General features: G+C 31.5%; 1 protein-coding gene across 1 annotated transcript; it reads right to left on the bottom strand.

The window, feature by feature from the left end:
• Positions 1-8,336: 8,336 nt before the first annotated feature.
• On the bottom strand, positions 8,337-13,191 carry LOC117922118 (receptor-like protein EIX1). The gene is made up of 2 exons (XM_034840146.1): positions 12,074-13,191; positions 8,337-10,556 (listed from the first exon to the last, which is right to left on the bottom strand). The coding sequence occupies exons 1-2, from the start codon at positions 13,101-13,103 to the stop codon at positions 8,413-8,415; spliced, it is 3,174 nt and encodes a 1,057-aa protein (XP_034696037.1). The 5' UTR covers positions 13,104-13,191; the 3' UTR covers positions 8,337-8,412.

Below are 13,191 nucleotides of genomic sequence, written 5' to 3'. Positions count from 1 at the left end.
AAATCAACAGTAACACTGAAAAAATTTCCAGAATCGTCAACAACAAATTGAATACCCTAAATATGGTTGCACTATTCTGTCACAGTCCCGATGGCAACTACCCAGGAGTTCAGACATGTCTTCAAGCTAAATGGTGGCTATGGGTATGCTGGGGTCATCTTGGGTAATGATGAGAGGTCGGATGAGAGAGGTTAGCCAGCCATGGCCCAATCACAAGCTGTTTTTGGTTGAATTATGCTTATGGTCTGAAGAGCATGCTATGGAGAGAAAGGAAAGTGAGGATCATGGAGGGAGTATGATAGGTTTGAAATTGAAGGTAGGGGGTGTGAGGAATCATTGTTGAATATGGTGATGGGGGACAAACCGATGGTTCAAGCTACTAGAGTTAGGGAACTGGCTTGGGCTCACATGCACAATGAACTGACTTTTTATCTCATGTACAGACCACTAGATAAGTAATTCACCAAGAATTTCACAATTCCACTTTCAATATATTCAAAAGTTGAAATGGATCCTTTTGGGTGAAAAGTAGTAACAATTCCAGCAGTCAATAGATCTTCATACTTTTTTTGTTCCAATATTGAACCATAATCTAGGATTGCCACTGGAGAACTCTTTCTCACTGACCATCCTGTTTTGATTTCAACGGACCCATCCGGTGATTGAGCCTCCTTCTCAACCAACCATGCATGTGTACAAGTTGTTAACAATCCTACGAAAACAACACCATTTGGCTTTACTATCTTTATTGGCTTCATCTGCATGTCTATACATTAGGAAATCCCAGGGCATCTACAATACTAATTTCCCTACTCTGGCTCACAACTAGCTCTATGTCATCATCAAGAGCATTGTTCTCCAAAAGCGCCAATTTATGATTCTCGGACTAATTTAATGCATGATTCTAAATAGTATGACCTAACTCATTATCATGATCATCAACATCATTACGGATTTCCTCTTATAGGACACAAAGACACAGGACTGACCCACTTCATTTCCAACACCTAAAGGGGTAATAATCAACTTATGCTAACTTCCTCCTTATGGTGCAGTCTGAAATAGTGAGCCCAAAGCCTAAGGAACCCAAGCCATATATTTACCATTCTCTGGTAACCCATGTTCAACCGGTGCCAATTCACTTTTCCCATGAAACAACAATCACATTAGAGTCATTGAGCCTGCTCTCTTCTTCCAAATTTGGGTCTCGAGCTTCAACTGCATTCAAAAGCCCCTCTCTAGCATAGTCAACTGGTGATGTACATACTGATATGCACCTGAAAACACACATAGGAATAGAAGAAGACAACCAAGAAAACAAAGTATGAAGGATGAAACCAGAATGAACTAGTGAAAGTCACGTTTCATGTTTTGATCCACAGGCTTGGATGTAGGTGAGTGAACCAGAATGCATCCCATGGAAATGAAAACAAAATCAAGACTTCCATGTGATGTACAGTGAAGCTAAAACAGAGTTGTGTTGCTCTCAAATCACCCCAAAGAAAATGAAGGAGATAGCAACAATAAACACATAAACCAAACAAGAATCATAAAACTAAACACCTAGTCAAGCAATCCACAGAAAATATCAAGAAAAGAGAAAGAGACTATATAACAATGAAGAAAAACAAAGGATCCATGGCAGTCATACCTGAGGATGTTCTTCATAAGCAATGTTGGCCCCTTTCTCTTCCTCCAACTCAAGCAAGACCAGTCGGTTCCCTTCTTCTCCCTCACTAGCTCTTCTCTGTAAAACTCTTTCTCTATTGGTTCTCTCACAACTTTCATTCTTTCCCTAAGACTTCTCTCAAAAATCTCGCTAAAACCAGCTCATCCCTCAACCTTGAATATCCTCCTCTAGTAAAAATTTATTTGTAGTCTTCTCCCAGTTCCACTGTACTTTGCCCCTTTTCTCATTTTCTCTATGTACTTTCTCACAGTCCCCGTTTCTCTGCTGGTTTTCTCTTCCTTCTCTTATCGTCCAAGCCTCTCTGCACCTCTACCCTCCCTCACAACTCTCTGCTTCCTTTTTCTCTTGCTCCCTGTATTTTTCTTGCCCCTGCTTAAGACACCCCCAAAAGGAGAGCATATCCCCTTTGATACGTGTCAAATAACTCTCCTCAACACCCAAAACAATAAGGTATGCATGGAATTAGAAAACAATGGAAAACATAAGGTATGCATTTTATAATCTTTTAACCCAAAAATACTAATTTATATGTTTTTATTATGCATTAATTCATTATATTATTTATTGAAATAATTATTATCCATTTATTTTATATTTATTTTTTATAATTTAATATTTTTTTAACTAGATAAAAATTTAAGTGAATTTTTAAAATTTATAACTATAATTTTTCAAATATTAGTATTCATTTTTAACAAAAAAGAATTTAAATGTTTATCTAAAATTTAATAATTCAAGAAACTTTGATAAAAGATAAAAATAAATGTATTTAACAAAAAATAGAGTATAATTTTGTATAAAAAAATGTATTAAAAAATTAATTTTAATTTTGTGCTTTCATAGAATCCCAAAAAAAAATTAATACACAAGAAACTCTTATTTATATTTATTTTAATTTTTTTTTAAATTACACATGGTAAACTAAAAGAATATTTAGTAAATTAAAAGTAGTATTAAATTATTAAAAAAAAATTTAAGTCCTAATTAATTTTAAAAATAGTATTAATTTATATTTAAATATTAAATATAATATCATCAAGTCCTAATTAATATAACCACTATATTATTTCAGGGCAATTGCTTTGCTTTTCAAAATTATTACCAATAATATTATAAGATTAAAGATTTATTATCCACAAGTGTAAATTATGAGAACATTGAAAAGTTATTTTAAATCCAAATATGGCATAGTAGGGTCATTAATATAATTGCTTCCAATTCATTTTCTTACACATACGTTATATCTGTCTTACAATTTAAGTAATCGTTTTTTACTTCAAAGGAAAATGATATTAAAAAATAATATAATCCAATCCACAGACTTGATTCCTTTAAGTCCCCACTAATAAGAAACATACACATGCAATAACCTTATTATAATAGATTAGTTTTTTTTTTTTTCTTATACAAATATCTAATAACTTAATTTACCTAGATTTAATAATTGACAATGATTAATCATTTAAAATAAAATCATAATAATCCATTTTTTCTTATTGGGTTGGGTATCATGTGGGTGGGCTTCGGTTGGGTGTGGGTGAGGGGAGGAAGATGGGAGGGTTGGCTTATGACATGTGCCACGAGAATAAATCAATTTATTAAAATATTAATATTTATATTTTTTAAATTTTACTAAAATATTATCATCTTTTAAAAAAATACAGAATTTATATTTTTTGTTATGTATGTGGTTTATTGCAATATTTATTTTCTATTTATTTCTTATAATTTAATATTCTTTTTTAAAGTACATAAATATTTGTGTGAAGTTGTAAAATATTATAATTCATAGCTAAAAATTAGAAAAATAAAATAAAATAAAATAAAATTTCAAAGGCCCCAAAGTTGCCAGAAAATGGTCCTCTTAGGGAGGCAAAAAAGGCTTCATAAAAATTATATATGTTAAAAAAGGGCGGCCCAAAATTGGCCCAGAAATTAGGCCCAGAGATGGGACCCATAAGAGACCCCAAAAGGCTAGCTGGTGGGGAATACAAAACTAAATAAATAAATAAAAAGGGCCAAACTAGCCCAGCCTAGGAAAAGAGTTGAATTATTTTTACTTTATTTGTAATAATAAAAGTATAATTTTTAATTTATTTTTATATATTTTATTAAAAACTATTTTTTTTTTAATTCAGTTATAATAATAAAGTTATTTTTTATATGTAATAACAAACGAATTAAATTAACTTTATATTATACAAATTAAATTTACAAAATCAAAATAAAAAATTATTTTTAAAAACAACTTATATAAATCAGTTTTTTGTTTTTTATTATTTGAAAAGTGTTTAAAAATAGTTTACAGAAATTTATTTATTTGTTGGAATATTTTTTATTCCATTCTCATTCCAAACATGATAATGAATGAGATGTTCATTCTCACTTCTTATTTTACATATCAAACATATAACGATGAATATATTTCAATAAATTTATAAATTTTATTTTATTAATATTTTAATAAATCTATAAATTTTAAAACTTAACAAATAAATACAATTTTATTGATTTATTAAAATATTAATATCTATTTTTATTATTTTTATTAAAAGATTACCATTTTCTTAACAAAAAAAAATACATAATTTATATTTTTATTATATATGAAAAGTTATCATTATGTTATTTATAGAAACAATTATTATCCATTTATTTTGTATTTATTTCTTATAATGTAGTCTTTGTTTTAAAGTAAATAAAAATTTAAGTAAAATATTATAATTTATAGTTAAAAATTTTCAAATATTAATATTCATTTTTAATGAAAAAATATTGGTAAAATGTTTATCTAAAAAATTAACAATTTCACAAACTTCCAATGAAAGATAAAAGATTGAAAAATATCGATTAAATGTTTATTGTTTTCATGAGTTAGGTGAAATGTTTTCTTCTTAGTTTCAGCTACCTAATTAATCGAACTGCTAGTTGATTTTGTCGGCAAGTTCAATGAATGGTGGTGGATGGTATCATGCTTCATCACCTAGTGACGCAGCACCGCTGTCGTTAGAGCATTAAATGCTTGGCAGGTGATCGTTACCTTTGACTGGACCTTGACCAGGAAGACAAATCTCTTAACCGAGAAAGAAAGGCTGGAGAGAGAGAGAGTTTTTGCATCTCTCGATCGGACCTTGACCAAGAAAGAGTAACCGGTCGACCAGTACCCTAGTCGGTCGAGTCGGTTGGCTAGTGCCTCGATTGGTTCACCATTTGTGGCCCGAAAACTTATCTTTTTCTGGTCTTTTTGCTTTTAACAATTAAACAAGGTCTTTAGGTAAAATAATATGTCAATTTTGAAACGTTTTGCCTAAAGTTCATTTAATAGAACTCGGATTTTGATGGAAATGTAACTTTAATGCATAAATTGAGTTTTCAAAGATGCATGAAATGATATGAAAATCCTAAGTGCACTCATGCATTCATCTTACATATGTTTCTTATGATTAAAATGTCTTTCAAAAATCTTGATCTTGCATCCATTAGGTCATTTGATGAATTTCCAAATTAACAATTGAAATTCTTTATAATTCAAACCAATTAGTAACTTAAACATAGTTTGTTATCATCAAAATATGATTAGGAGAACCCTTGGACTAATAGTTATTTTTTTAAATTAATTTTCTAGATAGAAAAAAGTCTTCTATTATTTTTTTAAAAATAATATAGTAGTGTTAAAATAATTTATCTTTAAATAAAATTAAAAAATTAAAAATTAAAATTAAAATTCAATAATAATAAATTAATAACTTTCACTTGTTATTAGAAAACTCATATGTTTTTATTTGCATTTTAGAATAACAATTTTTTTTTATCTTTTAAAATTATAAAATTATTTGAAACCATCACAAAACATTTTTTTTTTTGTTATTTTTGAAAGAAATAGAAAACAATTTTTACCATTCATAAGAATTTTAAAAATCTAACTAGGTTGCCAATATTATATTTGTCTTGTAATTTAAGTAATCACTTTTGACTTCAAAGGAAAATGATATTAGAAAATAATATGATCCAACCCACAAACTTGATTCCTTTAAAGTCTCAACTAATGAGAAACATACACATGCAATAACCTTATTATGATAGATTAGTTTCTTCCATTTTTTTTCTTATACAAATATCTAATAACTTAATTTGTCTAGATTTGATCATGGACAATAATTAACCATTTAAAATTAAATCATAATAATCCATTTTTTTTCTTTATTATAATCCACAATAAAGAATATTTATTTTGAATAAAGTGTAGACCACGTTGTAAAGCTTGTCAAGTCAAATAATCATATGGATAATAAATAACCATTTTAAAATTATGTTAGAATAATATGATCTATCAATTTTGTATGAAGTGTAGACTACGTTGTTTGATTATGACTAAGGGTCTCCAAAAAGCCCGCGGCCCGCTTTAGGCCTGGCCCGGCCCAAGCCCGCCGAGCCCGAGCCCGGCCTGAGCCCGTTTCTGGGCGGGCCGGGCCGCGGGCCTAATTTTAGGCCCGGCGGGCCGGCCTGGCCCGTAGGCCCGCCCCTTTAAACTACCCTTTAAAAGATAGTTTCATCATCTCATGAAAGCAACAGGAAAACTACCCTTTAAAACTGGAATTTTTATAAAAAAAAATTCCTTTATTTGTATCCCACATGGCATATGCTGATGTATTTAGCATTTTCTTTTTCCTAAATACAGACTGCCTGTAAAGATTCATCTCATACGATGCATTATTACTTGTCATGAAAGCACATAATGAGTAAAGTCTCCAGCATGAAGTTGATTTATGGCAAACTTTTACCAAAGACAGGCAGAATAAATAAAACAGAGGTTTGTGAAATATACGAGTATCCAAGGATGTGATGTCATACCTTGATGTTATTAACGACTTGGGGATTAGAAATGATGGGGTAGTTACTATAGCTGCCACGCTGGAACCTATTGTTCCACCAGCGGGGCACAAGTATATCAGTGGCGTTAGGTATGTCGGGACCAAACATGTCCCTGAGTACCCCCAGCCCACCAGCCCGCGGGCTCATAGGCCGAGCCACAGGCCTAGCATTTTAGCATGGCCCGGCCCGGCCCGAGCTGGGCCGCAGGCCTCCTATTTACGACCCGGCCCGGTCGTTGGAGACCCCTAATTATGACCGATGATAAGAAAACTTATCTATGTAATATTGATCACGTTATCAAGTCAAAAAGCTAAATTGTGCTCAAGTAAAACATCTTTTAAAATTAAATAAATAAATAAATAATCAAAAGACTATGACTCATTCAAATTATGGGCTTTGAAAGTTGGAAGTTAAAATGGAGAAGGAAAAACCAAGAAAAAAAAGGTTCATATATTGGGCCCAGAAATTAAGCCCTTGCAGAGAGGAAAAAATGGTTTAAAAAAAAACAGAAAATAAAATAAAAATTCAAACGACCCAAGAGTTGCCTAGAAAGGGGCCAAAAAAAGGTCCCTTTAAGGATAAAAAGAAAAAAAAAAGTGAGACCCAAAATTGGCCCAGAAATTGGGCCAGGGGATGGGACCCATAAGAGGGCCTAAAAGACTGGATGAGGGAAATAAAAAAGGGACAAACTATCCAGACCAAGAAAAATGGGCCAAAATTAGGCCCAACCCATTTTTATTGGGTCGGGTATCATGCGGGGTGGGTTTCGGTTGGGTGTGGGTGTGGGTGAGGAGAGGAAGAAGGGAGGGTTGGCTTATGACATGGTGCCATGTGGTAGCTCCAATTGAGGAGCAAAAGCTCGCTTTTAAGCCCATTAATGTTGTCTTTAAGATCACTCCTCACCCTAAAAATAAGGTAACAACTTCTTATATTAATGTATTTTTTATAACTTTCACTAAAATATTATCATCTTTTTTAAAAAAAATAAATACATAATTTATATTTTTTGTTATGTATGAAATTTATCATGAAATGGTTTATTGAAATATTTATTATCCATTTATTTTTTATTTATTTCTTATAATTTAATATTCTTTTTTAAAGTAGATAAATATTTGTTTGAATTTATAAAATATTATAATTCATAGCTAAAATATTAGAAAAATAAATAAATAAAATAAAAATTCAAAGGCCCCAAAGTTGCCAAAAATGGTCCCTTTAAAGGAAGGAAAAAAGACTTCAAAAAAATTATATATGTTAAAAAAGGGAGGCCCGGAGATGGGACCATAAGAGAGCCCAAAAGGCTGGCTAGTGAGGAATACAAAAATAATCATCTACCTAGAGAACACTTGATAGTCTCAAGTGAAAGAAGTCTAATTTTTCTTTACTCTTAGAGTGACTTCAGAACTGAAAAAACTTTTCCCTCCAGTTTTTTCTATTCTTTATGAAGAGGATCGAGATGAGGCTCTAAAATCTATATTGCTTTAGAACTTGAATAGGGTATAATAAGATGTATTTGCTTCCATTGAAAATTCAATGATTGATAAGGAGCTGGGAAATATGATAAGCAAGACTTCTGAATGTAGAATGAATAAGAGGTGTCAAGTTCTTTTCTAAGCCTTCCGACAATGCCAAAACACTGCAGATTATTTATGACAAATGATAGGTTCTGAAGTTAAAGATTTTTTTTTTTAAAGTAGCAGTTAAATAAGCTATAGCCTTTACAATGTGAACTTAAAATAAATTAAAAGCAAAGTCTTTTCTTCTATTGCAACTATTGCAACTGTGATGAAATTCACTTCCAAAGCTTATAATGATACATAAAGCATAGAAAGATCTACAAACAAAATTTATCGCCTTCTAGGATGATTTTTGGCATAGGTTGCTCTTCCTCTCAACAACCATCTGACAATCTCATCCACAAAATCAAAATAGGCCTCACACCAAGATTTCCTTGTTGCCAAAACAAAAAATGGAACTAGGATGCCCATGGCAAATCCCAAGCCAACGCTCAAGTAAAACCATTGATCAATAGAGCCACCATCATTTTTGTCACTAACAACACTTTGCCTTTTATTTGGATCTTCATCCTGGCATTTTGTGGCCAGTGGAGGTTCACATAGATCAGGGTTTCCCAGAAAGGCCAGCTCGGTGAAGGTTGTCATTTGCCCTGTAAAGGGGATCTTACCAGAGAAATTGTTATTTGATAGATTCAAATAACTCAAGAATGATAATGAGGCCATGCTTGAAGGAATGGTGCCGGAAATCTTATTGCTTGACAAATCAAGAGATGACAATTGTCGCAACATTGAAATGTTTTCAGGAATTTGGCCAGTGATGTGATTCCTCGACAAGTTCAAAACCACCAAACCATACAATCTTGTTATTTCTTGGGGAAACTCTCCACTTAAATTATTGTCAGATAGGTCAATGGCTACAACAAGAGAAAGAGTCGTGGTATATTCAAGAATTTGGCCTTTGGCAATCACAACCAATTGCTCTTCATACAAGGAGCTGACATTCATATTTAACCGATATATATTCAATTGCTCTTGAGCCATGGCTTTAAGCTCAACCAAAGTGCTTGGAATTTTACCCATCAAATTGTTTTGTGCAATGTCTAAGACATGCAGGGAGCTTAAATTTGAAAGCTGAGAGGGAAGTCTTCCACAAAACACATTCGACCTCAAGTTGAGTATTACCAGATTTACGAAAGTAGCTCCAATCCATGCAGGAACCTCACCCAACAATTTGTTGTAACTAAGATCAAGAACTTCCAAATCTGTTAAATTTTGGAAAGATGAGGGCAACTCCCCTAAAAGCTTGTTGTGGTTCAGGTGCAGTGATTGGAGCGATTGCAACTGGCCCAATGACTTTGGTATTATCCCAGACAAATTATTGTTTCCAAGGTCTAAAATACCGAGGCTATAGCAATTATTTATGGTAGAAGGAATGCTTCCAGTCAAATTATTCCTTGAAAAATCAATGACTTCAAGAAAAGAGAGGTGTCCTATGGAATCTGGGATGGTCCCTGTTATTCGATTACCCGAGAGAGAGAGAAAAATCAAGTTCGATAGGGATTCACCTATGTTTGATGGGATGGCCCCTGTTATTTGATTATCGGAAAGCAAAAGGTATCTCAAGTCTAACATGGATTCACCTCTGCTCAGTGGGATAGGGCCAGAAAATTTATTATGGGAGAGATCTAGAAAAGAGACCCCTTTGATTGAAAAAGGAATAGGTCCTTCAAAGAGGTTGGAACTGAAATAAATATCTGATTCACCATAAAAATTTAATGAATTTGGTAGCTGACCTTGTAACTGATTGTGAGAAAGATTTAACCGCCACATATTAAAAGAAATATTCCAAAACCAGTTTGGAATGGGACTTGACATGCTGTCATTTGATAAATCAAGATACTCAAGGTTCTTTTGAGATTGAAGCCAAGACGGAAATGAAGGACCCAAGTGGCATGAACCCATATTAAGTTCATTCACCTGGAAAGGGGGAACCCAATTGGGACTAACATTCAAATGGAAAGAATTGGAGCCAATGAATAGATACTCCAACTTACTCAGCTTCAAAAAATGTTGTTCAGACAGACTTCCACTCATATGATTGGAAGAAACACCCAAGCCTTGCAGTTGAGAAAGTTGTCCAACACTATCTGGGAGACTTCCATTCAACTCATTCCGTGAAAGAGACAAATACTCCAGGTGTTGCAATGTCCATAAAGAAGCAGGGATGGGACCTTCAAATTTGTTATCGGATAAATAGAGTATCCTAAGATTTTTAAGCTCACCCAACCAGTTTGGCAATGTTCCCATCAATTGATTGTAGTACAAGATCAATTCCGTCAAATTAGGCAAAGGACTTTTAGAACTGCAGGTTTCAAGTCCTTTGATAATCTCAGGTAAACTTCCATTCAAGTAATTAGCCCCCAAATCTAGATATTTTAAGTTGCAAAAGTTTCCAATGGAGCTTGGAATTGAACCTGCAATGACCAAGAATAAAAATATGTATTAATTAAAATTATGTAACAAACAAATAATAAAAATAGTAAATAACAAAACAAATTAATTCATGAACAATTAGTTTAAAGAAAAAGTAAAAAAAAATATTAGATTTTTTTTAGGTACTATTTTTTTATCTTTTCTGATAACCATGAAATAAAGTAATTGATTTCACTGTTATAAGACTAGTAGGATTAATTATTGACATTAATTGTTTCTTTATGGTTGTGTTTGGATAAGCTTCATATGTTTTATTTCTAAACATAGAAATTCATAGAGACTCTAATATAAATAGTAAACTACCATAAAAAAAAAAATAATGATATTCAAAAATTGTTTTAGAAAACATACATATTAGAAATGTTTTACTACCTTAAATTTTTTTAAATTTCAATAACAATATTTAAGAACATGAAATGCCATATCATATTCACTTAATGTTCAATTTTATGGTTTCAATTACTAGTCTCAACCATGAAAGGTCATATCTCAGTATATAAATTACAATAATTTGATATAATAGACGAATTAGTGAGAGAAAATAGAAATTGAAAATATGTAGGAGATGATTGAAGGGTATTTGATGATAAAGATTCTTAACAAACATAAATTGTCAAAATAGGAATTTAATTCTTTTTGGAGATACAAAGAAAGTAAATTTTTAAATTTTAATACAATTTGATTTTTTAATTTATTAGTTACAAGCTTTTCAAATATAAGTGAATAGTAAATTATAATTATTTTAATTTTATAGGAACAGGAAGTACTTTAAATAAACATAACAATTTAGAATAAAATTTTAATAGAATAGTTTAAAGGAAGGTATACCATGAGAATAAAAAATGGAAAACATTTAATAACTAAATTTAGTAAAATATTCAAACATAAGTGACAAAGCACATCATATATCAATTCAACCATCATATAAATATTCAATTTAGTACATGCTCAAATTATTATCCTCAGGAGCAAAACAAATTGAAAAAATGAGAGTTATGTCAAAATGAAATGAAAACATTCAAAAAATAATTAATATAACAAATGTATAATTATTGGCAATAATAAATAATAAATCATTCATCAACTAATTTAAAGTAAAAAAGGAAGTTAAGGATTAAAAAAAAAAACCATACTCCTATAAGATACAATTTTTTTTAATAGTCATGTAGACAAACACTTTTTATAATTACTTGCCTTTACACAAAAAAATTGTCAAATAACATTGATACTTCATAAGCATAAATTGTTAAACTACATATTTTTTCTTAGATAAAAAAGAAACTAAATTTCCTTCTAAGAAATTTAAAATTCAAAATAATTTTTTTTTTTAATAAGAAGAATTTTGTTTCCAACAAGTGAATCAAATATAGTGATTATTTGATATTTGTATATTGACACATATTCAACACTTATATACACAATCATGAACTATACTTAACTATACATTAACATATCAACAAAGAAATATCAATTTTTCTAATAACACAAAAAAGCTTACCATGTAATTCATTACGAGCCAAATTTAGAACTTCTATCTTTTTCCAACTCTTCCTCAATAGTTGAGAGATACTACCCCTGAGATTGGCATTTAAAGATAGATCTAAGTATTGCAAATTGGGTAGCTCACCAAGACCAAGTGGAATTCTCCCATGCAGTTGATTGTCACTTATATCAATGGATACAAGGTTGCTGACATTTAAAAGCCATTCAGGAAACTTGGAATTGAAGTAGTTGGAGTTGATAGCTATAACAACAAGTGAAGTAAGATTAACAAAGCTTGGAGATGGAAATGAGCCAGAGAGGATACAACCACCTAGATGCAACTCAGTTAAACTTGGAAGCTTGTTTGCCACCTCAACCCACCGACTTCCTACCAATGAAAGGTTAACATAATTCATACCAAGATACTTCAAGGAAACAAGGTCAGTCATCCATTCAATATTTTCAACAAATAAATCATTAAAATATTCAGAATCAATATCGTAAAGATACTTAGAATCAATATCGTCAAGATACTCAGAAGAAAGATCGAGATATTGCAAGCTAGAAAGATTCCTTAAATTTGAAGGAATTGATCCACTAAACCCAGCACTCGATAAGTTTAGATATATTAAATTCTCCAGAGACCCAAAGAATTGAGGAACTGGCATGGCTTTGAATGAGTTGAAACTCAAATCTAGATATTTCAAATACTTGAGTTTTATCAATGAAGGACTAATTTCTCCACTCAAGTTCATAGAGCTCCAGTTCTCATATACATTCTCACGAGGATAAGGGTTATGAAGATCAATTGAAATGACAAATCCTGTGCCATTTTCGCAACTAATTCCTTGCCAGTAGCAATAATTGCTTCCTTTCCATGATGAAAGCCGATTGTTGGGATCTTTGAGACCACTTTTGAAGTCGATAAGAGCCTTTTGTTCAGATTGAACATTGTTGTCGATATGGGTATGACCATTACATGCAAGTTCTGTTGTTATGAAATAGAGAATAGCTAAAATGAAACCAAGAATCAAAATTTTCTCCATGTAAATATTCAATTCTCTAGTAAGGAACACCTGTAAAAATTGAATTCCAATATGTAGTCAGCATTTTATTGAATTGAATTAAAATTTT

Source organism: Vitis riparia, chromosome 9 (genome assembly GCF_004353265.1).
Source record: "Vitis riparia cultivar Riparia Gloire de Montpellier isolate 1030 chromosome 9, EGFV_Vit.rip_1.0, whole genome shotgun sequence".
Taxonomy (NCBI): Eukaryota; Viridiplantae; Streptophyta; class Magnoliopsida; order Vitales; family Vitaceae; genus Vitis; species Vitis riparia.
The sequence above is the reverse complement of the archived record's forward strand: the minus strand, read 5'-3'. Positions and strand labels throughout refer to the sequence as shown.